We start from the raw sequence: 26107 nt of genomic DNA, 5'->3' as shown, positions 1-26107 counted from the left end.
TTCACGCTTGCATGAAACAAGCACAGGATGTTCAACAAATGACCATTCAGTTCCCGTAACTTCTCCCAGTTCCAGCCTTGTGTACCAGCCAGTTCATAATCCAACTTAGAAAGATGCTGATTCTTGTGCCCATTTCTTTAAAGGTTGGTATAAAGCACAGGGCAAGAAAAAGCCCCAGAACTATAGCATATACTCTTCCAAAGGGAACTTCTTTGACATCACAAATTCAAACAAAAGAACACCCTCCCCCTTCATCATTTCTCAGAGCGACCTAATAATATAAATGATTTTTTTTCCTATAAAAGGCGAATTCCATAAACAAAATACACTGCATCACCAATGCCTTATCCATGTGGTTAAGTCTTTTGTTTTTACACAGCAACAGTAGTTCAGACTTGCATATACAATCAAAATCAGCACTTACCCATTTGTTTAGAAACTAAACACTTCTGCTGCTCAGGGAAACCTGAGGAAAACAGCAAAAAACCTGTTTTCCTCAGGCTTGACAAATTTCAGAACTGCGATCATCGTGAAACTTTTAAACAGCGCAAATAAAGAGGAAAAAACCCTACCTTGGGTCTCTCTTGCCCCCTTCAGCTTTTGTCCACTGTAAACGGCTGCATCTTTAGCAGTCCGGGCTGCAAGCATCTGAGCCCGCAGACACAAAAACCGGCTTTCTTCAGCTTCGCAGTCTTTTATGTGGTGTCTTGGGCCCTGCTTGTTCAATTCCTGATTTTACTGAAAGAAGTCCAGCCTGGCGAGGCTGGGGCGGGAGAGCAACTGCCCGAGACACTTTCGACCGTAGAAGCAAACGAATCACCTTCTACGCGCCAACACGTGTGCGGAGACATTAGGAAGGTCCAAAAAGTCTGACTTTTCAAAGATGATTAATATTAAAAAGAAAAAAAAAATGTCCCGGGACAAAACGCCACAATTTAGTGGTGACCTTGGAAACTCCACCCTGACAACAGCAGCCCTCCCTTGAGCCCTGCTTCATTTATGGCTATTTATCCTGGTCTTTGCATTTGGCTCCTGAATAGTTGCCATGACGACTCAGTAAACAGGATTCAAGTGACCACTGAGGGGTTTAGTGGGATTGTTTTGTTTAGGGAGAAGAATGGTAGCTTTAAGGCTTCCCCTACTAACGTTTCCTGAAAAGGTAGAGCTGTCTTTTCTTAGACTGTGGTTAGGTGATGGTCTCAAAAATCACAGATGCAGGCGATGAGTGCTCTGGTTCCAGGAGAAGAGGCGACAGGAGTCGCAATCAGAACAACAGGAAGAGTTCTGGAAGGTTACTGCTTTCAAGGGGGCTTTGTCCAGTATGGATGCAGAGAAAGCATCATCACAAAAGGCTGTAAGACTAAGTGAATGTGGGGCGGAGTCAGTCTGATAATCCAGACAGTTCTAAAAAAAACCCTGGCTCCTGGGTTCTCCTTTGCTCTCTCTGTGTCTCCATTTTTTCATTTAGTCTCTCTTCAATAAAGCAGTGGCTCAGTGGTAAAGAACCCGCCTGCAATGCAGGAGATGTGGGTTCGATCCCTGGGTCAGGAGATCCCCTGGAGAAGGAAATGGCAACCCACTCCAGTTATGGAGAATCCCATGGACAGAGGAACCTAAGGGGCTACAGTCCATGGGGGAGCAAAAGAGTCGGATACAACTGAGTGACTCAACAACTATAAAGCAATATCAATCAGACTGTGAACCACAGAAACTTCATTCTCAGTCTTCATCACTTGGCCAGGCAATCGAAACCATCCTATTCTTATACAATATTACCTGAAAAAGTGCTCACCAGGTTGTAAACAGATGATGAACATTAATATTTTGACACATCACGATGGTACGCCTTTGTCAAAACTCAAAGAATCTACAACACAGTGAACTTTAATGATAATTTTCGATTTCAATAATAATGGATCAATATTGGTTCACTAATGGTAACAAATGTACACTAACATAAGAGGTGCCTAACAGGAGAAATTGTGTGTGTGTCTGTGTGTTGGAGGGGAGAGTAATATGGGAACTCTTTGTACTCTATGCTCAAATTTTCTGTAAATTTTAAAATATTCTAAAAAATAAGGTTTATTCATTCTTTATTTTTAATTGGAGGATGTTGGTGCTCAGTCATGTCCAACTCTCTGTGACCCCAGAGTCCACAGGCTCCTCTGTCCATGGGATTCTTTGATATTTGGCAAAACTAATACAATTATGTAAAGTTTAAAAATAAAATAAAATGTAAAAAAAAAAAAAAAAAAGATTGCAAAAGCCATAGCATTAAAAAAAAAAAAAGAATATTGCTTCTCCAAGGGATCTTTCTGAGCTAGGAATCAAACCCAGGTCTCCTGCATTGCAGGCAGATTCTTTACTGTCTGACCCACTAGGGAAGCCCCACGTTTCAACCGGAGGATAACTGCCTTACAATATTGTGTTGGCTTCTGCCACACATCAGCATCAATCAGCCACAGGTGTACGTATGTCCCCGCCCTCTTGGACCTCACCCCACCCTCCCCACCCACCCCTCTAGGTTGTCACAGAGCAACCCACTGAGCTCCCTGTGTTAAAGAGCAATTTCCTATTAGCTCTCTATTTTACATATGATAATGTACATGTATACGTTTCAATGTTACTCTCCCAACTCCTCCCACCCTCTCCTTCCCCTGCTGTGTCCAAAAACCTGTTCTCTACGTCCGTGTCTCTATTCCTGCCCTGCAAGTAGGTTCATAGTACCATTTTCCTTGATTCCATATATCTGGGTTAATATACGGTATTTGTTTTTCTCTTTCTGATGTACTTCCCTCTGTGTAACAGGCTCTAGGTTCACCCATCTCACTACAACTGACTCAAATGTGTTCCTTTAAAAAAAAAAAAAAAGAAATTAAAATGTTCATCCATAACCATGTCAAAGGCTAAATGGAAAAAAAAAAAAAAAAGATTAAGAAGCTGGTTACACAACAATCTTCCAAAAGTATTCTATTTAAAACTAAACTCCAAAAGGAGGAGGTCTGGACACAGTCTGAGATTTTCCGTGATTCAGCTTAAACGGGGGGTAAAACTGTGAGGATGAAAGGAGCATATTTTTCACCCCACACATGAAATGCAACTACGGACTGTTAGACTGAAGTGTAGCTGTTTCATGTCCCTGTTACCTCATTTAATACTCACAGCTGCTCTCGTGAATGAGGCTTCCCTGGTGGCCCAGATAGTCAAGAATCTGCCTGCAAAGTGGGAGACCCGGGTTCCATCCCTGGGTTGGGAAGATCCCCTGGAGAAGGGAATGGCAACCCACTCCAGTATTCTTGCCTGGAGGATCCCACGGACAGAGGAGCCTGGCGGGCTCAGCAGGCACCTTCACTACGCACACTTGGGAGAGTAGCAACAACCCCAAGGCCATATGACCGCTTGGTGATAAGAGGCTGGACGGACCGGGCACACACACCTCTGACTTACATCAATTCCACTCCAGTGCTTTAGGGGCCTTGCACCTGGGCGGCTGCGCAATCTCCTTCCCAAAAGGGCGGGTCCTCGGGGTTTCAGAACTCCCCAGACCCAGGGCACCTTGCACCCCGTGTCTCAGCAGCAGTGAGCAGAGCCGCCTGTGCCCTTCGTGCGGTGCATGAATGAATGACCTAGTCACCCAGGTTCCATGGGTGACCGGGGAGCACGCAGAGGGCAGCTGGGGACATGTGTGGCAGTGGTAAGAGCAGCCGTGGGAAAACAGCTGCACTGAAAAGAACAGGAAAATCAAAGGCGTGAAAGACACAAGCAGAGTTAGGAATAAGGCGAAGCCATATCAAACCCAGCTGTCCTCAAGAGCCTAGAGATACTGCAATTTGATGTAGGGATGTGTGACGGAAAAATTCTAAGATAACATTTCTTGCAGGCGGCTGGTTACTAGACCAGGAAAAATGTATACTTATTCAGAGCTTAAAATATTTGACATACTCATACGAATAAATATTTGCCATTTTACTTTCATCTCAAGTGACTGGATAAAAATCAGCAAATGGAAGATAAAGAAGTGCAGATTTCATTCAGTAGGAGTGAAGACCTTTCTCATAAATAGTAAGGGCATAAAAAGAAAGAAAAGATAACAGGGTCCCTTTAGGTGTAAACAAAGAGTAAATTATCCATTCCTGAGGATTAGTTTAGGAAGAGGGAGACGGATCCTTCGGTGTATCATTTAAAGGGGACAAACAGATCATATTTCATCAATTCTTTATGCAAATGTTCCTTTCTCCATACGCCTGAATGTGTCCACGGCTTGCTGACATCTGAACAGCCATCATGATGCAATTCCATACCGCATGTGCATGGATTTCATTACAGCTTTTCATTGTCTTTGAAAATCACAGGCACTATTGGAACTACTTGCACTGAGTCCAGCTGGCCTTTAAATGTAGCCTAAATATTCCTCTTTAGAGTCATCAAAGAAATGGAAAGTCATTTTATCTGCAGAAAGGCCTGGAAATGGAGCGACAAGGTGTAACTCTTACCAGCAGAGCGAGGATCTGTGATGGACAAACGACCTCCATTTCATTGACCATTTCAACGACCCCCCTTGCAAAGCCAAAAGCAAGTGCCTGGAGACAGGATAGCATGGTGCTGTAGCTAAGTGGCTTAGGAACAACTTCTGCTTTTAGAGTGATGTATAAAATAATGGTGCCTTTACAACCATGAGAATCTTTGAGTCAATAAAATATGGTAATAGATAATGTTTGAACTGGATGATGTATAATTCTAGAAAGTGAAAAGTGAGAGTCTCTCAGTTGTGTCCGACTCTTTGCAACCCCATGGACTATAGAATCCATGGAATTTTCCAGGCCAGAATACTGGAGTGGGTAGGCTTTCCCTTCTCCAGGGCATCTCCCTAACCCAGGGATTCCACACTGCAGGTGGATTCTTTACCAGCTGAGCCACAAGGGAAGCCCAAATTCTAGAAAGTTCAATCAAAATGCTAAAATATAGCATTTAACCTTTCAGGTTCAACTCTTGTTATCCAGCAGGTTTGTACACCCAAACCTCCTCACCAAATCCTGGCAGAGAACACATTCCCTAGGGGAATCCCACTTAAGGATTTGAGCGTCTGTGTATGAAGCAGCAAGGCCAACTCTCAATATTTGTGAATGAGTCTCCTGCGCTGTGATTGGCTCTTTCCAAAGGGCTCCAGATCCTAGGGGTGGGGGACATTGCATCTGAGAAGGGGTCATCTGGGAGAGAGAAAGACAGCATATTAACACAGAAAGGCTGAATCACAGTAAGAACATCACTGTAATACTGACCTACTGGTTTATCCCCAGGGTAACTTCCGACTGCAGAAATCAAAGATGATCCAGCAAAAAACAGACCAGAAATAACCCAACTAGAATGAAACCTACAGCAGTAAGGATTAAAGATGGTGCATAAGTCTATCTCTGGCAAAGTCAAGTATTCACACACCATGGGCATAATCATGGTGTCCTTTGACAAGCAATTCAATTCAACATTTACTGAGCACACATGAGGGCCTGGATGTAGACTGGGCTACACAGCAGCGTGCAAAGATGGAAGACACAGCCAGCAAAGCTGTACATGGTCAAGATCTTCTGTATTTATGGAATACCTTATTCAGAAAATAAGCCAGCCAGGGCTTCCCTGGTGGCTCAGATGGTAAAGAATCTGCCGGCAATGCAGCAGACTCGGGTTCAATCCCTGGGTCAGGAGGATTCCCTGGAGGAAGGAATGACTACCCACTCCAGTATTCTTGCCTGGAGAATTAATTCCATGGACGGATGAGCCTGGTGGGCTACAGTCCAGAGTCGGACACGACTGAGCGACTAGCTCACTCACTTACTCAGAAAACAGCACTGGGGTAGAGACACCAATGCCTAAAAAGGAATGTAAAGGGTCACTGGAATAAACTCAGAAAGGCCCGTGAGAAACAAGATGAGTAAAATGAGAGGGGAAAAGATCTAGAAAGAATAAGACAGGACAAAACAGTCAAGGTAGGAAATGCACTATAATAGTATCAGAACTTTCTAACATGTACACTCTGTTAAAACAAACAAAAAACCTAAGGAAAAACATAGCAGGCAGCACCCCTGGGGCCACCCAAACACGAACCCCTGGGACTAAATGTGCCGGATTCAGGAAGCCATTCATTAAATCACCATGCCTCTGGAAACAAAAGGCTCCGGTTTCTGTAACACTAACATGGCACTCTCAGATGCTGTGTGGTCCTGAGTGTTGTCTTAAACAGGGACCTGGGCCGGTGTCAACAGCGGCTGCATGAAGAGAGGGACACAGGTCAGCAGGACTCACTTAAGGGGAAAAACTGGCCTCCCCTGAAGTCTCTAGAAGACGACTTCGGTGTGAGACGGTTGGGCTGTCCTCGTATCTCGGAGCCTGAAGACGGTGCTTTAAGACAAGGCCATCACAGTGGGGCCAGCCCTGTGTGTCCAGCTCCACTGTCCTACTGGATGTTCCATTTTCCAGCAAACATGGCTGCACTCCAACTCACAGACCGCAGGGCTTCCCTCCTGGGACGCCTGGTCCAGAGCTCCCCTTGGCGTGGACACCCCTCTTCCCTTAGAAAAACCTGACTCCACGTAGCCACCTCTGCTAGAAGCTTCCCCCCAGAGGCCCCCAGCGTCAGGGCCATTCAGTTGACCCATATCCTGCCTTTTTAGAGCAGACCTGATAGAATCTTTGAGGATATGGTTATGCGGAGTTAAAACTTAAGGGGACCCTGCAGGAATCAAAGATGCTTCTGCCTAGAACCCAAGAGTTCCCCATATCAAAAGACAGAAGGAAGAGTGATGAAAGCCAGGCAGATCCTTCACATTTCCTTTTAAGCTTTGGCTTCTCCACCCCAGTACTTCTTTCTGAATAAGTGAGTGAGTGAGTTGCTCATGGCATCCGACTCTGCGACCCCATGGACTGCAGCCCACCAGGCTCCACCGTCCTGTGAATTCTCCAGGCGAGAACACGCCCTGCTGCTCCTGTAGCAAGTGGGCCTCGCACTCGGGGGTGGGAAGTGCAGAGAACCAGTTCTCACACCCAGGAAGGCTCTCCTGATATTTATCCGTCTGTCCCCTTGTTTAATTCTGAACTGAGGAATGTTAATAATGGACTTTTCTGACTAAAAATTATTTGCTGAAACAACAAGCAAGGAGAGAAGGCAGAGATCACAGGCCACAGGACACCCTGGGGGAGAAACTCTGAGGAGGCAAAGCAGGTTTTCTCTGGTACCGATATCTTCTGGGGTTGGTCTGGACACATCTGGCCAGAAACTACTACTGCCTAAGCAAATCACAAAGGTCCATCTAGTCAAAGCCAAGGTGTTTCCAGTGGTCAGGCATGGACGTGAAAGTTGGACTATAAAGAAAGCTGAGCACCGAAGAATTGATGCTTTTGAACCGTGGTGTTGGAGAAGACTCTTGAGAGTCCCTTCGACTGCAAGGAGATCCAACCAATCCATCCTAAAGGAAATCAATCCTGAATATTCATTGGAAGGACTGATGCTGAAGCTGAAACTCCAATACTTTGGTCACCTGATGTGAAGAACTGACTCATTGGAAAAGACCCTGATGCTGAGAAAGACTGAGGGCAGGAGAAGGTGATGAAAGAGGATAAGACGGTTGGATGGCATCACCAGCTCGATGGACATGAGTTTGAGCAAGCTCTGGGAGTTGGTGATGGACAGGGAAGCCTGGTGTGCTGCAGTCTGTGGGGTCGCAAAGAGTCGGACACGACTGAGCAACTGAACAACAACAAGCAAATCACAATAGGACAAAGCTACACGGTCACATCACCAATTGAAAACCATCTGATGGAGAAGCCTGTCCTCCGTAAACTGAAGACTGTAAGCTGACAGGAGGACTGCACTCCCCAGTGTCTTCTGAGGCAAAGAGCTGGCTGCAGGCCAGCCCCTACCCAGAGGTATGCCTTTACTTTCTTCATGACTTAGTGCCAGGAGGACTGCCCAGTGACGCTAGTAAAGTGCCTTCTATACAATACCCAAGGTTCGCTCCAAATTGTTCACAACAAAGGCCCACAGACTATTATAGCCGAACTGACAGAACCGTTTCAGCAATCAGTTATATTCTCCCTGCTTACACCAGCTTTTCAAAGCAAAACACGCTGGGCTTCCCAGGTGGCTCAGTGGTAAAGAATCTGCTTGTGATGCAGGTGATGTAGGTTCGCTCCCTGGGTCGGGAAGATCCCCTGGAGGAGGAAATGGCAGTCCACTCCAGCATTCTGGCCTGGGAGATCCCATGCACAAGGGAGCCTGGCGGGCACAGAGTTGCAAAGAGCCGGACACGACTGAGCACAGACACGTAGGACTTTTTCACACCAGTTTTTTCAAAGCAAAACATAAAAATCCCCAATAATGAAAACCCATAATATTCCCCAAAGAGGATTTCTAGACGCTTCAGGCCAAGTCTCCATCCTGAGTGTCACGTTCTTGCCAAGGAGAGGAAGCAGCCTGGAGCGCACAAGCCGTGTGTGCATGCTCTCTGGGCCACCACGGGAGCCTCGGATGTGTCGCACAGGTGCCTAAAGGAGCTGTTTAGGCAGCTCCCCTGCTTCTCCTGAGGCCACAGACTTTACAGCCATTGTTCTCATCCCCTTTCGGGTCACAGAATTCCCAAAAGGAATCTCTAGAAGCTGCCAAAACCCATGATCTAAATTCCTGAATGATGTACAAAACACCTCCATATACATACATTTTTAAATACATCCCCAGGACTTCTCTGGTGGTCAAGTGGTTAGGACTCCACGCTTCCACTGCAGGGGGCACAGGTGCCACCCCTGGTCAGGGAACGAAGGTCCCTCGTGCCATGTGATATGGCCAAAAAACAATACATCCTCTCAAGGCCCCCTGATGAATGTCTGACTTGAGAAAGGTATGAGATGAAGCCTGGAAACACACACTCCCCACATCTGGGGAAAGACAAGCAAGATTTTCCCCGTGACATTTCTAGAAGCATTCATCTTCGGACAAAAGTCATAAGAAACTACAAACGAGGGTTGTTTACATATATTTCCTAGATCATCACCAGTAACACTCCAATATTTCCAATGGAACTAAACAAATGTAAGCGAGTCATAATTTACCTTTCCCATAGTCTAATTAGTCCCTTCACACTTGGTATCACACCTACATCTTAGACCTCAAACAAGTCAGTTCTCCTGTCTGACTTGCTGGGTGCCTTTAAAATGGTACCGAGATGTGTTTCCAAAGTCTTTGACAGTCCTGTCCATCTCCTGGTGGGTTATTAATTACTGCCTGCCATAGGTCAGGAGGTAGGAAGGGCTGTGAGCCAAGAAAAATAGAACCAGAAGCTGGATTGGCTCTTTTTTTTTTTTTTAATGCAAACACTAAAGCAATTAGACACAACCAAATCCCAGTAAGGAAAACTAAACATCAAAAAGAGGCAGTTTCTTCAACATTCTGAATGAAGTGCTTTCAAACAGGCCTAATTTCAAAAGTGATTTCAATTTAAAGAAAAAAACTAACTCCATGCCATCCAAGAAGGAAAACAAAAACACGGAGGGCCAAGGTTTTAAAGTTAAAATTTCTATCCTTAAAAATAAGGCCTGGCAAGGCCGGCTCTCCTCATCTCATTGAATCTAAGATGCCAACGGCTGTAAAACTGCACAATTATGACATCACTAAGAAGAGAGAAAAAGTTCCAAATTAAACTATGGTTTGTCAAAAAAGCTGTACGTTGTATCTCAATACTCATGGCCTTAAATTTGGGACAAACATGCAGGTTCAAACTACGGTATTGTTGGGACGTCCCTGGTGGTCCAGTGGGTAAGACTCTCTGCTCCTGGGGCAGGGGGCCTGGGTTCAGTCCCTGCTTAGGTAACTAGATCCCTGCACACCTGTCTCCACTGAGAGTCTGCATGCCTCAATGAATATCCCGTGAGCTGCAACCAAGGCAAAGAACAGCCAAACAACTAGTTTTTAAAAGATACATAAAAAACAAATTACGGCACTACTAATGAAGAGGAAAGAAACACTGGCAGGGGTTAACAGCTCCTGTAAGTGTAGATGCAAACACAAAGCTCCTCTATCCATCACGTAGATACCACCAATTAGGGTTTTAGAAACCGTGAAAGTCGCTCAGTCGTGTCTGACTCTTTGCAACCCCATGGACTATACAGTCCATGGAATTCTCCAGGCCAGAATACTGGAGTGGGCAGCCTTTCCCTTCTCCAGGGGATCTTCCCAACCCAGAGATGGAACCCAGGTCTTCCGCACTTGAGGCAGATTCTTTACCCAGCTGAGCCACAAGGGAAGCTTTATAAAGCACAGCTGTTGCTGCTGCTAAGTTGCTTCAGTCGTGTGTGACTCTGTGCAATCCCATAGACAGCAGCCCACCAGGCTCCTCTGTCCCTGGGATTCTCCAGGCAAGAACACTGGAGTGGGTTGCCATTTCCTTCTCCAATGCATGAAAGTGAAAAGTGAAAGTGAAGTCGCTCAGTTGTGTCCAACTCTTAGCAACTCCGTGGACTGCAGCCCACCAGGCTCCTCCGTCCATGGGATTTTCCAGGCAAGAGTACTAGAGTGGGGTGCCATTGCCTTCTCTATAAGGCACAGCAAAGGGATATAAACCAGCTGACATGGGACATGGTTATGTTTAACTGTTATGTTGAGCATAGTTAATTAACAATGCTGTATTAGTTTCAGGTGCACAACAAAGTGATTCAGTTAATACACATACATATATCTACTCTTTTTCAAGTTCTTTTCCCATTTAGGTCATTACAGAACATTGAGCAGACTTCCCTGGGCTATACAAAAAGGTCCTTCATGGAACACAGTTATGTTTTAGCTATTAACTTTCAACATTCTGTCCAAAAAACCACCTATGTATTGTTAAGCTGCTGTTATTTTGTGATAACCTAAAACATTTTATTAAAAATTTGAAAAACAAAAAGATGAGCTACTAATTCAACTGCCAGACCTTATGGACCGTAAGTCATCACAGATCTACAGAACCACAATCTCAGTCACTTTAGGCCACACAAATGACAAATTCTCCCCATCACACCTCAGAGTAACAAACCAAACAGATTATAATCTCCCCTTGTTGAGTTTTTGCTTCCTAGAAGACAGAATTCAGAATTGTGGTTCTTATAAAAAATACCTTAAACTCTAAAGAAAATATTACTGTAGTATTAAGTCAGAGATAACTGGAAAACAAAAGATCCACACCACTAAAGTTATGGACACCAGCATTAGGGAGCATGAAACAGTCGAGGTGAGATTCCTTATCTGAGTCCTTATGAAGATGGCATCTAGTTCTTCCCCACGAGGGGCCTTGACATTATTATTTTGCTAAGGGATTTCCTTTCTTCACAGGACTAAGAGCAGATGTTTGCCAAATCAAGATCATGTCAATTCTTTAACAGCACTTGAAGGCAATTACCCATTTAGCCTTAGACAGAGCAGCTGTTTTCACCTAATACTAAATTTTCTTAATTGAAGACAAAAGGAGATGGAGGTGGCAGAGGATGAGATGGTTAGATAGTATCACCGACTCAATGGACATGAATTTAAGCAAATTCCGGAGACAATGAAGGACAGGGGAGCCTGGCTGCTGCAGTCCATGGGGTTGTAAAGAGTCGAACACCATTTAGTGACCAAACAACAACACATTTTCTTTTCTTTCTTCAGATAGATTCTCTGTATAAAACTCACACTGTTTCTGATCAGGGCATGGCATTAAAAATCTAAAACCGAGAGCCGAGACACTAAAACTTTTGATGACAGGAGTCCTCTAGTTAGTTACAACTAACTAAAGTCCCTGAAATCCATTATTTACTACATAGAATACAGACTCTTTGTCATGTTTAACAATAAAGCAAAAGACAAAAAAATGAAAAAGAAATCTATTGAAACAAAAAACACACCAATCTTTTCTTCCAAAAGGTATATACCACATTCTGGAGCTTGCCCAAGAATCTGAAAGCAATGCTAAAGGAAAAATGCAAGGTTTTGCAATGTTTCCTTTTAAACTAGATTTCTCTAAAGTGTAATGGCATCATTCAAAAGCAAACAGGTCCAAAAGACAAAGGGATTTTTTTCCCACTGAATGCTATAATAATGTCACATCCATTTCCAACCATCTATAATGAAAGAACTTTGGAGAAACCAAATCAGCAAGTAGCCATGCCAGAAAGCAGTGGCCTTAAATAAGACAGTCTCAGGGGAGAAGTGTCGTAAATCTTACCTTCTGCATGTTTGGCTTGATACAGCGAACAAAGAAAGGATTAGAGGCGCTTAGCGTTGCCATTAAGGAATGCAGGGAGTCCTATGAGAAAGAAAAAAGTATAGGTTGATTTGGTCTCTTTTTATGTCTTGAAACTTCTCAGCACCCTAGGCACTCATCAGAAACAAGAAAAAGAAACCTGAGGAATAATAGTGATTTTATTTTTAATCATGTCACTCTAATCAAAGTATTATAGTTGTCATAGGAACTATTTCACATATGCAAAACGTATTTGTTACTTCTTTGATATATACTGGAGTGGGTAGCCAGTCCCTTCTCCAAGAGATCTTGCTGACTGACCCAGGGATCAAACCTGGGTTTCCTGCATTGCAGGCAGGTTCTTTACCATTTGAGCCACCAGGGAAGCCCCTTTGATTTTTAATCATGTTATTCTAATAAAATAAAGGTATTATAATTATCATAGAAATTATTCCACATATGCAGACATTTATTACTTCTTTGATATAGTACCATTTAAAAAATACTTTTCTGTTAACCAGCAAAAAAAATAAAAAATAAAAATAAAAAAATACCCTGGGATATTTCAATATTTATACAGAAAACCTGAGAACTATCACCTCTCCTTTGGAGTTGTTCCTCATTATTTCCATGGAAATGACAGCTTCCACAAGCATCTCACTGGTCTTTGAACCATGATCTTTCAATCACCAGGCAGATCAATCTCCTGTAATACTGCTGTCTTTTCTTTAAAACATTTTTTTTTTAATTGTGAAGAATTTTTAACATTTACCAAAGTAGACAGAGCATGTAAGGAGTACCCGTCATCAGCTTCAACTTCTGGCTAATCTCGTCTCATCTGATCCCTGCTCTGTCCACATCACACCCACTTTTAGTAGAAAAGCAAATCCCAGACACTGTGCTATTTCATCCTTTAACATTTCAGTAGGTATTACCAAAGGCTAAATACTTTAAAATGTACAGAGGTAACCACAATATCATTCCTGAAAAGAATTAACACATATTTCTCACTATCAAGATGAAAAGGTACAATGAGTTCAGGATTCATTTTTAAATACTCCGCTGTCTCAAATTTCATACTTTTTAAATGGTTTATTCTTTGAAATCAGAATGCAAATAATTAGATCCATGCAGTGCAGTTGGTTGATATGTCTTTTCAGTCTATTTTAATCCGTTGGTTTTCCCTCAGTCTCTATTTGTCTGTTTCTTCTTATAATTTTGCTGTTGAATAAACTGGGGTGTCCACTACATTGACTAGTTACTTCTGTACTCAGAAAGCCTTAGGATTTCTCACCGATGACGGAATGTCCTGGAATTCACGGCCCCTCATACTCTGGTGCCCATTTATCATCATCCAAGGAGGCCAGTCCTCTGGGAACAGGACTCATTCCTGACTTGGGACCTTGCCTCCTGCCTTTGTCTCTACTTCTGCCCATTCTCTTCCACTGCCTGATTCCTAGTTCAATTTAAGTCACCAACATCGCAAAAACTTCTAAGACAACTCCAGGCAACACGGACTTAGAAAAAGACGATGTAAAAGACGATGTAATGATCCCACTGGATGAATAAGAGCCTAGGGTTTAGAGTCAGATAGACTCAAGTTCCGTTTAAATCCTAGCTTCAGTCCTCAAAGGGACTGAGCAAGCCTCCATTTCTCTAAACCTCAGCCTCTTCATCTGTAAAATGGGGACAATAATACATACTTCTAAGATGATAAGCCAAGTGAACAAGAGAGCATATGTAAAGGGATCAGCCCCGTGACTGTAACCGAAGAGCATATAATAAACGGCAGCTGTGATTATTAAGCTATTATTAAAATACATCCTATCTGGCTCACACCTGCCAGTACTGTCAGCAATGGGACTGTGGGTTGAACTGATCCCCAAACACATTGAACAACAAACCTCACACAGCATCCCCCAACCCCACGGCACCCAACTGAGCAGCTACATGAAAGAGAGTCTCCCAGAGAGCAAATTTAACAAAGGTCTGATGACCGACAAGCCTCCATTCCCCCTCATGTGAGGATCTGGGGCTAAAACAGGACAATTAAATTAGAGGAATGGCCTTCTTGTGCTGTGCCTCTAAACTGTCTAAAAGGCTTACATATTTATGATGCAGATAAGAACGTTCCTTATTTTCCCTGAATTCTGGACATCTGGACAAGGTGACTGACACTGATCTTATTTAACCATGCACTTGGTTACTCTTCCTAGTTATGATACTGTAAATCTACTGAGGAAAAATTTTTTAAAAATCCAGACATAGGAATTTTATATGCATCTGAGCCTTTAAATACAAATCAGAGCAATCCCAAATAACCAAACAGTCCTTAAGAAGAATGACTATTTCACAAACTTAGAGTAAGTAGTTATTTATCTTTAATAAGACAAAAAAAACCTTTTAAAAAAAAATCTGGCTCAGGGAACAAAAGTATATTTTTCTTCCTAAAACCCTATTTTAAAAGGATGATAGAAAACAAGTGAACCCTTTCATAGACCCCATAGATGCTCATTCTGATTTTCAGTTCCTAAAGTCACAATAAAGATGGCTCCATCCAGACCAGCAGCATAAACTAACCTTGAACTGCGAGCTGACCGTGGGCCGCCGGTGTTTGCTTCCGCATTTCAAGGTATCCTGATTATTGCGGCTGGAAACGTGTTCGAAGAGGTCGTAGATGAAGTCGAATCTGTGTGAGCAAAGAGCAGGAGGGCCATGAGGGGTGCACACCCAATTATTAGGTGCTTGATCACTGTAATTATAATGCAGGTTCCCACTGAAAATAACACACCAAGGCCTGCAAGAGCTAAGACAGTGTTCCAAGATTTCACACACCCACCACCACCCAGGAGCTTCAGGCACTGAAAGCAGATGTGGCCGCTTCGGAGTGCTGGAGTCTTGCCGGCGAGAAGAGGATGGTGAAAATGACCCACGTGACCAGCCACTCCGGAGCTGAGCCTTGCAGCCCAGTGGAAGGGAAGTGTTTGTCCTGTGCAGCTCGGCATGGCGAAGATGCAGTCAGTTAACAGGTGGAAGGGCACCAGGCAGGAGTGAGACCGACCTGGGTTCAATCCTGCCGTCCCCTCTTCCTAGCTGTATGACTCGGACATGATGCTGGTCTCTCTCCACACCTGTTTTCTCACTTGGAAATGGGAGTCATTTGGGGATGTATCCTAGGAAGCTGGGGTAAGGATGAAATGAGGAATGGAGGCAGAAGGCTGAGTGTGACGCCTGGCCCATCCTAAGTGTTGATGATCACTGTTGTTGTTATTAAAAAGTTCTGGAAAATCTATTGCCACTACGGACAAAGTAGAAGACTTTTCAGGAGCTTTTTTTTTTTTTTTGTATTTCTGGCTGCACTAGGTCTTCGTTGCCATGAGGCCTTTTCTCTAGCTGTGGCGAGCAGGGGCTGCTCTCCAGCTACTGCGTGTGGGCTTCTCGTTGCGGTGGCTTCTCTTACGGACCACAGGTTCTGGGGCACACGGGCTTCATAAGCTGCAGCACTCAAGCTCAGTTCAGTTCAGTCGCTCAGTCGTGTCCGACTCTTTGCGACCCCATGAACCGCAGCACACCAGGCCTCCCTGTCCATCACCAACTCCTGGAGTCCACCCAAACCCGTGTCCATTGAGTCAGTGATGCCATCCAGCCATCTCATCCTCTGCCGTCCCCTTCCCCTCCTGCCCTCAGGCTCAGCAGTTGCGGTTCGTTGGCTCTAGAGCATGCAAGCTTGAGTAGTTGTGGTGTGCTGGTCCAGCAGTTGTGGCTCGAGGGTTCTAGCGCAGGGCTCAATTGCTCCAAGGCAGGTGGAATCTTTCCAGACCAGGGACTGAACCCATGTCCCCAGCACTGGCAGGCGGATTCTTATCCACTGCACCACTAAGGAAATCCTCAGGACCTTTTTGATCTTCTTTGAATGGAAGATGTTCTGGGCTATAAAAACCATGGGTCAGGGGTGTAGGGGGTAATGTCTTTGCTAGAACCAGGAGAAAGAGTCTGGCTTTCGCACCCCATCAAGGAGACAATGCCAGTGCTTCCCTCATCACTTCTCATTCTGTTCAACTCTCTCACTTTCGTCCTAAGGTGATGTTTCGTTCATTCTCGCTCTTTGAAGTTCTCTGTACTTTGAGCGCTTTGGAGAAAAGCTTTGGGTGCCATTAAAATGTCCCACTGGACAAAGAAATAGCAACCCATGGACAGAGGAGCCTGGTGGGCTACAGTCCATGGGGTCACAAAGAGTTGGATGTGACTGAAGAGACGGAGTGCAAAATGTCACAGATGCCAAAGGCAAAAGAGAGAAGAGAGGCAAAGACACCAAGCCCCTCCATCTGCAGAGAGAAACCTGGGCTAAAACAACACTCTTGCCTTTAATTCCACTTAATGTTATGATAGCGGCAACCAGTGGAAGGCCATCTTGCTGGGCTCCAAGCCTCGGCCCTGCTCATAACAAAATGTTCATTTAACCTCAAGACCCCGCTTTTACTTAAATGGATTGATTTAAATTTCCTTTGAGAGAGAGGTAATCTGCTATGGTTAAAACATCACCATTTTTACAGGTCTGAAAATGCACCTAAAATTAAAATAGCCGACAAGGTTGTAATTAGGGAATCTTCATAGAGGAGGGTTAAGACACATTGAAAGATCACCCACTTCCACCCTGGGCTTCTAAGCTGACACTTAAGATGGGTTCTCTTCACCCCGGTTCACAGCTATTTAAGCGACAGGGTAGCCACCTGGGACTTTCATTTCTAAAAGTATTACAGCTTTTTACTGATTGTGCTACTTTCCTTCCTAGGATATTGAAAATTTGTGTTAGAGATTCACACTGGATCTAAGACACATATTGATGACTTTAAGGGCTGTTTTCCCCTCTTTCTCTCTCACAAAGCCTCCTAAAAGCAGGAAGCCTCCTGGTTTAATATATACAAACAAATGAATTCATCATCAAAACTTTTCAGCATATTTTCCTTAATTACTGATTTAATGGTGTGAATTTACAATTCATGAATGAATAAACGAATGGGTAATTTTAGCTGAATACTTGTTTATTTCTCTTGATAACCTTTACACTAACTAGAGACAGAAGGTCCTACAAGACCTGAAGAAACTAGGTCATGCTGGTTAAAATCTTAGATTCTTGAACCAAGCAGAACAGATCAAATCTAGTTGAAGAATCCTGGGCAAGTCACTTCACCACACCAGGCTTAATCTCCTTACCTGCATAACAGGATGAATAAAAGTATCTAATCTATGGGTCTGGTGTTCCAATGCCACTTCATTAAATGGTAGCCACTACCACTAAGGCCATTTATATATCACTTTATTAATCAAATATTGCCCAGGGAAGAACACACTACATCAAGTTGCCCCCATATTAAATTTTTCTGTGTGAATTAAAAGCATCTGCACAGACAGCACTCTGACAGCTCAGGAAAGAGACCAACGCACCGGCTTTCTCTCAGAAGGTTGAGAAGATCGTCCCTGAAGGTATCCCTGTTCTTCTCCAAGATGCCCCGCACGTCATACTGAACCTGGTTTGCAAAAACAAGTGAGAAAAGGAAGAACTGATCAAAAGAATCATTTCAGGTCCTAAGCATCCCCTTTAAAAGCTGGAACCATCGTTCAATCTACTTATGATTGGCTTCTGAAATTACAAATGGGCAAATATCAGCCGGGATCTTGATTGAGAAGTTACCTGCCTAAGGGTGTGGGGAACCCTCCTACACTATTGGTTGCATTGGTTCAGCCACTATAGAAAACAGTATGGAGGTTCCTCAAAAAAATGAAAAACAGAGTTGCCATATGGTCAAGTAATCCCATTCCTGAGCATCTATCCGGATAAAACTAATTTAAAAAGACACAGGCACCCCTATGTTAGCAGCAGCACTATTTACAATAGTTGAGACATGGGAACAACCTAAACGCCCAGCAACAGATGAATGGATAAAGATGTATGTAGTACATGTATATACAGGGGTATACTACTCAGCCACAAAAAGAACAAAATGCCATTTGCAGCAACATGCATGGACCCAGAGATCACCATTCTAAGTGAAGTCAGTCAGGAAGACAAGTATCACGGTATCACTTACATGTGGGATCAAAACATGACACAAGTGACCTTATCTAAGAAGCAGAAACAGACTCACGGCGAGAACATACCCGAGGCTGCCACAGGGGAGAGGGGTGCGGGAGTCTGGGGTCAGCAGAGGACAACCGCTATGTACTGAACGGATAATCAGGGTCCTACTGTACAGGGCAGGGAACTATACTCAATATCCTGGGACAAACCATAATGGGAAAAGAATATATGTGTGTGTGTGACGGCATCACTTGGCTGTACAGCAGAAATTAACACCACATTGTAAATCAAGCACACTTCGATCATACAAATTCAAACAGGAGTTACCTCTCCAGCATAGTGTTTCACTCCAAAATTGTTGACTGCAACTCTAGGCTTCACGTAAAAGTGGTTATTCTAAAAAAAATAAATAAATAAATAAATGCCTAATTTCACTCACTGATTTCCTGACAGTATAACTACAACTGCCAGGGAAAACAATTTCAAAACCCACGACATATAAGAGCTTTAGGCCACATCATGTGATGCACTTCATCGAAATCATGCAACTCTGGTCTGTGTCATTATGGTAGGTTAAAAAGGTTAAATTTTATACTCAAAGTAAACGTGGGCATGTTCTGACAAGTAGCCTCAAATCTATGCCTTTGGCTTTTATTTCTATTTAGTTCTGGCAGAGCAAAGCTTCCGTTTGAGAGGAAAAAAAAAATTCAATGTGAGAGGCACCGTGGGGCCAACAGCCCCTAAATCTGTCCTCCAGCATCTTAATCCACAGATGAGCTACCCAGACACAATGAGGAGTTGGCAGGTGTGGACATACAGCATGCTGATTGTGCAACTTTTCCAATAAGGTGCTATCAGTGGCTTGAGGAAAATGGCTTTCTTCATTGATAAGGGCTAGGAGACCAAGTTTCTAGAAGAGAGGGGAAAAAAAAGGTTAAATACGAATTACACATTTAATTTTTGCCTCTGTGTATTTTTACAGCTCCTTTCCTCTCTACTCTCTATCAAGTGGTAAAAAGGGCATAGTTTCTCAGATTGAAAAATTCAGAATGATACACTATAAAGAACCCCAAACTCATTCCATACTGCAAACACTGAACCCCCTGTAGTCTGGTGACCAGGATGTTTACAATTGGCCAATCCACTACTGGGATGGCAAAGTTTTTGATGCTGACTTAAAATCTCTGGGAAGCCAATCTGCTCACTGTTGACTCTTAAAATATCGACTTCAAAGAGACAATGGGCTTGAAGCAGCCAAGTCCTTAAACTCAACCTTGCACAGTTACATGTACGCTTCCAAACGGTCCATTGTGTTTTAAACAGTCACATCTTTCACGTGCGTGTTCCTACAAGCTCTTTTGTTCCCGTAAATATGAATCAGCCCAGCTGGACACCCTTGGGACTGCAACAATTCTTCACCAGTGCGTTACCTTCTCAATCAAGTCCAGGCATTCTCCATTGTCTATCCAGTCAATATCTTCCCACACTAAGCCTTCTCTGTGCAAAGATTAAAAAGGTCCAGGTTGTAGTAAAATATCACTTCAAAACTATCCAACGTAGGGACTCATTTTCTTAAACATTTTGAAACGCAATTCAGTGAGTGCTTACCTACTATATTCCAGTTGTTCTAAAGAAAAGATATGCTTGTTGAAATATTCCTGAAGTTTCTCGTTTGCATAGTTTATATTGAACTGCTCAAAGTGATTCACCTAAGGGGGGAAACAATCCAACAAGAGTCTTTAGCACTCTCGCTCTTACATAAAAAGGTAAAGAAAAGGCCAACAAAAATCTGCGAAGAAAACATAGCAGTGTTTGTTTCACGAGCTCTGCTTAGGAGGATCCCACTCATTGGTAGCACACCTCAAAGTTTTCAAATCCAAAGATGTCCAAGATGCCAATAGACTTGAAGTCATCTTTGCCTTTGATCCTGCTGTTGATCTTCTTGATCACCCACTCGAAGCAGCGTGCGTAAAGTGCCATGGCCAAGGAGTCCCTGCTGTCTGCCGCCTGAGGGGAGAGGAGACAGAGACGCGGTTTCCCTGATGACCGCAGGGAACCCGGATGGGCACCTCTGCCCGAGCTGCGCTCAGGAGCCACTCATTCTACATCCACGCAGGCTGTGTCCAGTGAATCAATACCACCCAGGAAAACACAGCTGTCTAAAGAAAGGGAAACCTGGAGCTTGCTTATTTGCAGCAAGATTCACCTTGAAGCATCAGGCTTTCAGATTCAGCTTTATGTACTGAGTTATAAGAAAGAATCGGAACCAATATATACAGCTCTAAATTTGATCAGGTTTATGCCAATAAGTGGGCTTTCCAGGTGGCTCAGTGGTAAAGAATCTGCCTGCCAATGCAGGAGACTAGGGTTCGATCCCTGGGTTGGGAAGAGCCCCTGGAGAAGGAAATGGCAACCCACTCCAATGTTCTTGCCTGGAGAATCCCATGGACAGAAGAGCCTGGTAAGCTACAGTTCAGGGGGTTGCAAGAGAGTGGGAAACGACTTAGTGACTAAATAACAACAACGACGTGACATTAATTAAGACTTGACTTCACTCATTATCATCTTCTCATATTTTACTTAGTGTAATACAAGTTTTCTTCATGGTATGGTTAGCATTTGTACTTATCCAATCCAGAAACAGCTATTAGATGGGCTAGTGCATGTAACTGGCTCAAGGCAGTTGCAGAGACAAAAATAAATCATACAACATACTGTTGCTTTGCTTTCATTATTAATAATAATAATTAATTATAATAAAACTAACACCAATTAATAATAATAATTATTACAGCTGTTTATTTAACTCTTACTCTGCACCAGTCACTAAGTGTTCAGTTCAGTAGCTCAGCTCTGCCCATATCTTTGTGACCACATGGACCACAGCACGCCAGGCTTCCCTGTCCATCACCAACTCCCGGAGCTTGATCAAACTCATGTCCACTGAGTCGGCAATGCCACTAAGTTTTTAGCATTTATATATTTTTTACTATCATCTTTATACATGGCAACCCACCCCAGCATACTTGTCTGGAGAATTCCATGGGCAGAGGAGCCTGGCGGGCTCCCGTCCTCAGGGTCACAAAGAGTCGGACACGACTGAATGACTACTTTCACATCCTTGTCTTGGGGCTTCTCTGGTGGCTCAAAAGCTAAAGAATCTGCCTGCACTTTGGGACACCCAGGTTTGATCTCTGGGTAGGGGGATCCTCTGGAGAAGGGAATGGCTACCCACTCCAGTATTCTTGCCTGGAGAATTCCATGCACAGAGGAGCTTGGTGGACTACAGTCCATAGGTCCAAGGAGTCGGACATGACTGAGCAACTAACACTTTATTTTCATCCTTGTCTTACAGAAGAGGAAACTGAGGCACAGTGAATAAATTCCCCAAGACCAGAATATAATAAGCTGAAGACTCAGGACTCAGACTCAGGAAATCTCCCCCAGTCCTCTTAAAGATTCTGCTACACTGTCTCTAAGATGGCCACTGAACCACTTTGCCTATCCCCTCAACGTGGACGTCTTATTTTGATCCTGAGCCAAAAGCATTCAAATGGATAATTACAGTTACTTATTCAAATCAAAGCCATGGATCTGCAGACCCAGAGGCATCTTTAGAAGTTGCTCTGAGGGCCACACACGTACCTGCTGAACGTTGAGAGGTGTAAGGATCTCCTCCCCCCGGAGGAACATGGACCTCTGGGTCAAGGCATCCGTGAGCTGTGCCGGGTCCAGCCCAAGTAACTCTGCAGACCTGCCCAAGGCTGGGGAGGAAGGACAAGGCGAAAATGGATGCACAACCCCAAGAAGGGACAGCCCATGCGACCCCAAATGGGTGCAAAGCCAGTGCCACAAAGCGACACAGTAAAGCAGAGGATATTCCTAAGCCCCTCGGGCAGGACCTAGAGGACACATGTTCTGCTGGCAGGCTTTTCACTCCCTCAATGTGTCTTAGGTTTACAGCAAATGACCTGGTACTTGGAACAAGTACGGTCCAGAGACCCCCGGCAGGCTCCCCAAGACCCTGTCAGAGGTTTGCAAGGTCCATGACTATTTCAGTAATAAGACTAGCTTTTTTTTTTAGTGATAAACTCTGTTATTTGCTTTTTCACCCTCATTCCCTCACAAGTATACAGAAGAATATCCCAGAGGCTACATGACATGGGTAGCTCAAGAAGCTGAAGGCAGAAATAGAAGCCAGCTGTCCTTCATTACATCAGATATTTCAAACATTTACAAAATCATTAGACAATGTCAGCAGTTATTGACTTGTTCTTTTTTGTTTTGGAAGATGGCCTTTCAAATAAAATACTATTTATTTTACTATATGCAAGGGGTTGGTTACGGTTATTTTAAAGTGAATCTATTGTTTTTAACTATCTCCGCTTTTATTTCTAAAGGGCTTCCCTGGTGACTCAGATGGTAAAGAATCAGCCTGCAATGCAGGAGACCTGGGTTTGATCCCTCAGTCAGGAAGACCCCCTGGAGAAGGGAATGGCAACCCACTCCAGTTTTAACTGCCTCTGTTTTCATTTCTAAAGCAGTAAACATCAACAGGTATGATCCATGGGAAGGAGAACTACAGGCCTCTAGCCCTGGGCAACTCAAGGGCCACTCTGAACTTACACTCATCCATTTCCCAGCCTCCATGCCCTCATCCACTGCAACCATCAGAAAAGTTTGAAGGATAAATCACTCCAGGAAAATGACAACTGACATTGTTACATGTATGTTAACTCACTTAGTCTTAAGACATCTCCACTGTGCACTTTACAGTGAGAAGTCATGAGTGTTGAAGGGATAAGTAACCCAAGGAAACAGCTTGGGGCAGAGCCGGGCTACGAACCAGTCATCCTGGCTTGAAAACTAACGATCTTAACCATTCCACTATGGCAGCCCTCAGTAGCCAGGAATTAACCACAACACTACACGCCTGACTCAAGACATTATTCCTACATCAAATTCTTGTTGCCCCTATTTCCTCTTCTTGGGCTCATTTTCCTTCTTTCTTAGCAGAAAATGAGAACACAGCCACCATTCCACGCAGTAATCACTTGTTTGAGATGCTTTGACCCTTTATTAGCTGACCTTTCACATCAAACTTCTGTAGCACTTATTCTAGGGCTCAAAATATTTTTCTGTCAAAGGTGAGACAGGAAATATTTGAAATCTACATTTCTTATGAGGCAAAAGCCAAGGAAGTGAAGCAGGGAGAAGCAACCTTACCCGTTTTGAAGGAAACTTGCGCCCCACCAGCAGTGATAAATTCTATGTTCCCGAGATGTAATATACCAGCAAGCAACCTCAACACTTCCCGAACTTCTTCCTTGCTAAACTGCATGACCTCCATCGCCATCTGGAAGGAAACAAGGTTAGTTTTTCATGTTTTTTCATACTAAAAAAAAATGAAAATGGTCACTACTCAATAAAGTTACTAAGTACAAGGCAAGAAAGCAAGAAATATTGGGGTGGCCAAAAATTTCATTGGGGATTTTCCATTAGATACTGCAGGAAAAAAACGAACACATTTTTTGGTCAACCCATTTTATATGACAAACACTTTAAATGGGTATACATAAAAGAAAAGCAAGACATTAGGAAATAATTGTACAATACTTAAGAGATAACCCAATCAATAAGATAAAAAAAAATAAATATCTGCTTTACACACAAGACTCCTGTTTATGCCAGAAAAGAATTACTCCAGAGAGTCATAGTAATGATAGTGACAAAGAAATACTTCTTTGTGTGTGTATCAAAATGTAATGGAACATTTCTTATTTTCTTACACATAAAAAATAGGGGGCATGGGGTGGGGAGGGAGGTGGGAGGGGGGTTCAGGTTGGGGGAACACAACTGCACCCGTGGCTGATTCATGTCGATGTATGGCAAAAACCATCACAATATGATAAAGTAATTATCCTCCAATTAAAATTAATTAATTTTAAAAAAGAAAAGAAAATGTCAGGGGTGGGGGATACTTCATGAGACTCCTCCAATATAAATTTGGGGACTTGTCTTAACGGTTAAAAGAAGCAGGGACCCTGATAAGCAGAATGAAATTCTCCATCAGGGGTTCTACAGATAGAAGAAACTTCTGCTCCTTTTGTAAAAGATGCTGATGGAAAAACTGAATGGATCTAGATTTGTCTTCCCTGACAGTCATCACACTGCTATGTTCCATTTCTCCAAAGGATTTTTAAGGTCTTATTTTGGCCTCTGGATACTAAATAGAAGTTAACACAATGCTGATTTGGAAAAAAAAAAAAGAACAAGCACCAACAGGGGCTTTGTTCCCCAGAAAGTTTCTAAACTGAAGCCAAGCATCTTCTGAATCAGATCAAAGATTTGCTCATTATCTCTTAGGATTTAGGAGCCATATTCTTGTCAGGAAAAGAGCCAACTACCCTCTCCCACACCTACTCTACACATACGCACACGGATGCACGCACGCACACACACACGTGCAGAACAGAGGGCGGAACTGCTGGCAATATGGATGAAAATAACCTACAAAGAGAACTCAGACCCGTGATCACTACAGTGACCACCGGAGCAGGAAGGCGGAAGCCACACAGCACTGTGATGCCACAGAAGCTGCAGGAGGAAGCGACTGGAGACTTTAAAATATGAAAAGTAATTTCTTTACGAGGAAAGGGAAAAAAAGCCAGAAACAAAGGGCAAAAACAATAAACAGGAAAACAAAATTAAAAGAAAAAACTGCATAAGGCAAGGAACCAACAGCTATATTAAGAGACACATGACGCAGTTAAATAAAATAGGCACCTTTTGTAAGAGGAAATGCAAATCCACAGAGAAATGTTTTCCTTCCTAGAAATCCAACACATGCATATTGAAGAAAATGAGATGACTTCTATTAAATTAACAAAAATTTTTCTGAATGAGAAAATGGGAGAAAGTGGGGTATTTATGCAGGGGTCACCGCTGGTAGCGTCAGTCAGTATAAAGATTACGGGTCAGCGTTGGGCTGGACCGCCTAGGTACATGACCTTAAAATGTTCAGAGAAGTTACACAAGTTCCTCAGGGTCACAAAACCAAGATTCAAAGTCAGGCCTGACGAACGCAAAGTCTAGGAACTTACTCTCCATTCGGTTGTATGCTTTTTTTTTCTTTTTACGTCCTTAAAAAGTCAGTTGCCTATGTAATCACCCTTAATTTCAGTGCTGGAATTTTTTTATTTTTAGCTACCATATGGGGCATGCGGGATCCTAGTTCCCTGAGCAGGGATCAAACCCATGCCCCCCTGCATTGGGAGTGCAGAATCTTATCCACTGTACCACCAGGAAGTTCTAATGCTGAAGATTTGTTTCAAAGAAAATCTCGACAGGAAAGAAAGCTTTGTAAACTTTCACTACAGCATTATCTTAACAACACTTTCGGAGAAAAAAAAAGTCCTAGCTTTTCTACAATCAGACAAGTCAAATATAGTAAGTAAACTTGTTATGGAACAGTATATAGTTTTTAAAGGAAATTATCAACATTACATATAAACATGATATTTATGATAGCTTTATGCAAAAAGTACTAAATTTGTGCAACTTTTTTAAAGAAAATCAGGCTGGGAAGAAGATCTACAAAATTGAAAATACTTGCAATGTTACTGCTGGCAGGCTAATGGACATTATATTCACATCTTTTGATATTGTTGACATGTTTTTACTGTAACAACTGAGTCTATTAATGGGTGAATGGATAAATAAATTGCTGTCTCTTCAATGAATACTATCCATTGTAAAAATGTGAAACAATTCTGTTAGGTGCAGT

The 26107-nt window shown here is 43.2% G+C and overlaps 1 protein-coding gene across 1 annotated transcript in view; it reads right to left on the bottom strand.

Annotated features, from left to right (window-relative positions):
* Positions 1-26107, bottom strand: part of MYO10 (myosin X) — a gene marked incomplete at its 5' end in the record, with an annotated part of 261542 nt that overhangs the window by 77502 nt on the left and 157933 nt on the right. Inside the window, 10 exon segments of the mRNA NM_174394.2 lie at positions 12225-12305; positions 14823-14931; positions 17688-17770; positions 18649-18717; positions 19139-19231; positions 19752-19818; positions 19930-20030; positions 20182-20328; positions 21967-22085; positions 23548-23677. Of these exon segments, the coding sequence (NP_776819.1) occupies positions 12225-12305; positions 14823-14931; positions 17688-17770; positions 18649-18717; positions 19139-19231; positions 19752-19818; positions 19930-20030; positions 20182-20328; positions 21967-22085; positions 23548-23677 (999 nt within the window).

Source organism: Bos taurus, chromosome 20, assembly GCF_002263795.3.
Source record: "Bos taurus isolate L1 Dominette 01449 registration number 42190680 breed Hereford chromosome 20, ARS-UCD2.0, whole genome shotgun sequence".
In the NCBI taxonomy this organism is placed as follows: Eukaryota; Metazoa; Chordata; class Mammalia; order Artiodactyla; family Bovidae; genus Bos; species Bos taurus.
Note: the sequence above shows the minus strand (reverse complement) of the source record. Positions and strands in the feature narration are given on the sequence as shown.